The sequence below is a fragment of the Elephantulus edwardii genome, unplaced genomic scaffold (assembly GCF_000299155.1).
Source record: "Elephantulus edwardii isolate Elephantulus edwardi_28Jun2011 unplaced genomic scaffold, EleEdw1.0 scaffold00014, whole genome shotgun sequence".
Taxonomy (NCBI): domain Eukaryota; kingdom Metazoa; phylum Chordata; class Mammalia; order Macroscelidea; family Macroscelididae; genus Elephantulus; species Elephantulus edwardii.
The window spans coordinates 25,880,295-25,883,652 of NW_006399764.1; the positions used below are offsets into that span (position 1 = coordinate 25,880,295).

The 3,358-nt window shown below is 47.5% G+C and overlaps 1 protein-coding gene and 1 pseudogene across 1 annotated transcript in view; one reads left to right on the forward strand and one right to left on the reverse strand.

Moving 5' to 3' along the window:
* GLDC (glycine dehydrogenase (decarboxylating)) overlaps window positions 1-3,358 on the forward strand; it is a 99,380-nt gene that overhangs the window by 85,734 nt on the left and 10,288 nt on the right. The window contains exon 21 of the mRNA XM_006881305.1: window positions 2,216-2,327. Coding sequence (XP_006881367.1) covers window positions 2,216-2,327 — 112 coding nt within the window. The remainder of the gene's footprint in view (window positions 1-2,215; window positions 2,328-3,358) is intronic.
* On the reverse strand, window positions 352-807 carry LOC102866801 (annotated as a pseudogene).

The following is a 3,358-nucleotide window of genomic DNA, read 5'->3' on the forward strand; positions in this document are numbered from 1 at the left end:
TAAACAATTATTCAACAGTTATGAATACCTTGAATACAAGTTGTAAGCTTAGAACAAGTACCTCAGCGGGAAAAACATTCAACATGTTTCTAAGACATTGAAGGTGAGGAAACATCATTCACAAATGATGTCTTGTGCACAAGTATATTAGTTTCCAGAACACTGGGAAAAACCATAAACCATACAACGAATGAATTTCAACTGCTTAACCTTCTACCATTCTCTTGAGTATTAAGCCCAGGCCACCCTTGGCCACTTGCAGGGGTGTCTTTTCTTCTTTGTTCTCAACGTAAATACTTGCTCCTTGGGACACCAACAGTTTTGCTTCTTCCAGTCTCTCTTCATCACAGGCTAAATGTCCTTGGCTGCTGCCCGGTGCATTGCTGTAGCCTCAGAATGGTCCTTAGAATATGGATTAGCCCCACCTTCCAGTAACACGACGGCAATCTCATGCCTGTTCTTGGAAGCTGCATAGTGCAGAGGAGTACAGCCATTTTGATTGACAGCATTTACTTGAGCACCTTTTCCCAGAAGGGCTTTTACGATCTCATCTCGGCCAGCAGAAGCAGCAATATGAAGAGGTGACCAACCTGCATCATCTTTATCATTCACTGACACTCCAAGTTGCAGCAAGAATTCAACTATTTCTGTATGTCCTGCGGAGCATGCCCAGTGCAATGCAGTTCTGTTATCCTGATCGGTTCGAGTAGCCAGGGATTTATCGGCCAGGATGATCTCCTTCAACTCCTCCAGCTTCCCGTTGTAGGCCAGGTTGCATACCGTTAGGTTCGATACACACCCCTCCATTTCGCTTTCTTCACGCTCTCTCTGAAGCTGTTACTCTTGATCTGCGTGGCCTTCATGAGTCTTGTTTTTAACCTCACATGTTTGGTGAAGGTTTACACAACAGTTCAGGTTCCCATTCAACCATTTCTACACAGCGTCTCCAGCTCCCGTGCCCCCAGACCTCCTCCCCAAACCCTTGCTCTCCCCCTGAGCACCCTCTTCTCAGGCTGGAGTCCTGGACTCTGTGCCACGCTTGATGCATCTGGTGTTCACTCACCAAATGTGCTTTGCACCAGTTACATCTTTTTTACCAAACCTGCATTGGACATGGTGTTTACTAGGAAGAAAAATTGATTTGATCTTCAGTTCTTTGCTGGAATGTTATTCATTTGCTATGATCTCAAAGGCTTATTAACCACCAGGAAAGGATATGCTGGAACTTGGCAGTCGTTAAACAGTGCTGGCTTTGACTGTGGACAGTTGGAAGACGAACCATGCAAAATTGGTTCAGTGGGAACTTTGGACAAGATCCTGCTATTTTCCTAGCAATTACCAAGACTTACCAAATTTACAGTTAAAACAAAGCAGAACAAACCCCCCCAAAATGTACACGCTCTTAAGGACAGTCATTTACCTTTTTGGACAGTGCAGCAGTCAGTGGTCAGCTTTACCCTGTCGTGGGCCTGGCTACCACAGTAAGAAGCATGACGTTATCGTCTGAGGGAGGAAAGCAGAAATCACCGCAAGTGCCCATGGGGGTTTTGCAGTGCAGAGTTGGGCCAGGCTGACTTCCTTTGTAGGACATTCATTTGAGGATGTGCAAGGTTTTGAACCAGTTCATTCCAGTTTAACCCTCTCCTAAAAATTTGCATCTGCACCCAGATAGAGTAAGACAGAATCTATATCCAAACAAGATACGCCGGTGGTATTTATGTGTACCCACAAGACTCTTGCTATCCTGTAATGTGCCCAAAACAAGCCCACTGTGTGGGTCCTTCTTTGTGACTCATTGTGACCCTCCAACCTGTTTCTGAGACTACCTCGTTTTTCTCGCTAAGAGGAGCCAGTGGATTCAAACTTCTGACCTTTCTGTTAGCAGATTTTGTGTTGTATGAAAGGAGAGGTTAGCACTCCCCTTGACAAGGATGGAAGAGGCCCTTTGGGCCTTTACAACACGCATACGGTTAAGGCATTGCCACCTACTTCGTGGCATCTGTTAGCAGATTTTGACACATTATGCGCCATGCCACCAAGTTCCCATCCTATAATAAGGATATTGTTAAAATGTAGATTCTGATTGGGCCTTTCTGGGGCCAGATCTCAGCAGGATGTTGAACTGTGTGAGGTGGGCTGAGGCCTGGCATGGGTGAGTCACTTGACCCTTGGCCTCACCTGCTCGGTACCTGATGACTCCTTTTCTCTGTTGCAGATGATGGGAGGCAAGGGCCTGAAACAGGCCACAGAAGCTGCCATATTAAATGCCAACTACATGGCCAAGCGACTGGAAAAACACTACAGAGTCCTTTTCAGGGGGGCAAGAGGCAAGTATTAGCTTCATTCTGTCCTCCATCACTTTGATGGGTTCTCTGCCAAGCCAAGTGGGTCTTAGGAGATGTGATTTTCTTACCCTGCTGGGCATCTCCAGCTTCTAGCACACACCAGGCAGAAGTGTAGAGTCCATGGAGGGAGATCTTCAGTGGAGTGAAGATCTTAGGGTGTCACTATAGACGTGTGGGGAGGATGGCCTTTGTGTCTCCACAACCCATGTCAACAAGGAGCCCACACAATGGAGAGACATCGGTGTAGGATGTGCCCTCATTCCTAACAAAGTACTGCAGGAAATCGTGGAATCATGTGGAGGGGAGAGGCCAAGGAGCCCTGGGGGTGGGGGGCAGTGAATTAAGTGATGGACTGAAAGTTTGGCAGTTGAAACCCTTCAGCCACTCTTTGGGGGTGAAATGAGACACTATACTTCTATAAAGATACCAATCTCAGAAACCCAATGGGAGTGTCCTCTAATTTTGTATTCTTCAGGGGTCACTGTTGGATTTGGCAGTGGGTTTGGTTTGACCAGGTAGAGGCTGCGTGGAAGAGTGAAGGAAGCCTCCTGGGAGAGGTCATAAGAAAGAGCCTGGAAGGGAAGGTAGAACCAGAGGGAGCGGGAGAAAGAGGCGCGATTGGCTGGAGTACCAGAGGCTTGAAGGTTGAGAGGAGAGCGAGCAGATGGGTCTGAGGGTGGAGATTTAGTGTGGGCCTGGCCGTCCTGGAGAGCTCTGGACTTTACCCCTCGGCCAGAAGGTAGTTATTAACTTCTTTTTGGTGTTGAAATACGCATAGCAGAATACACACCAACTCAGCAGTTTCTCTGTTTGCCATTCAGTGCCACTTGTGCAGCCAGCCTCACCTTGGTTTTTCCTCCCCTCTGACACAAACTCACTGCCCTCTGCTTCCTGTCTAACCTTTCCCATTTCTGTGGTCAATTTGAGCCCATAGCGATCTCTCTCTCTCTCTCCTCTCCTTCTCTCTGTCCCTCCCTCCCTCCCCCTACTCTTTTTCTCTCTCCTTCCTTCCT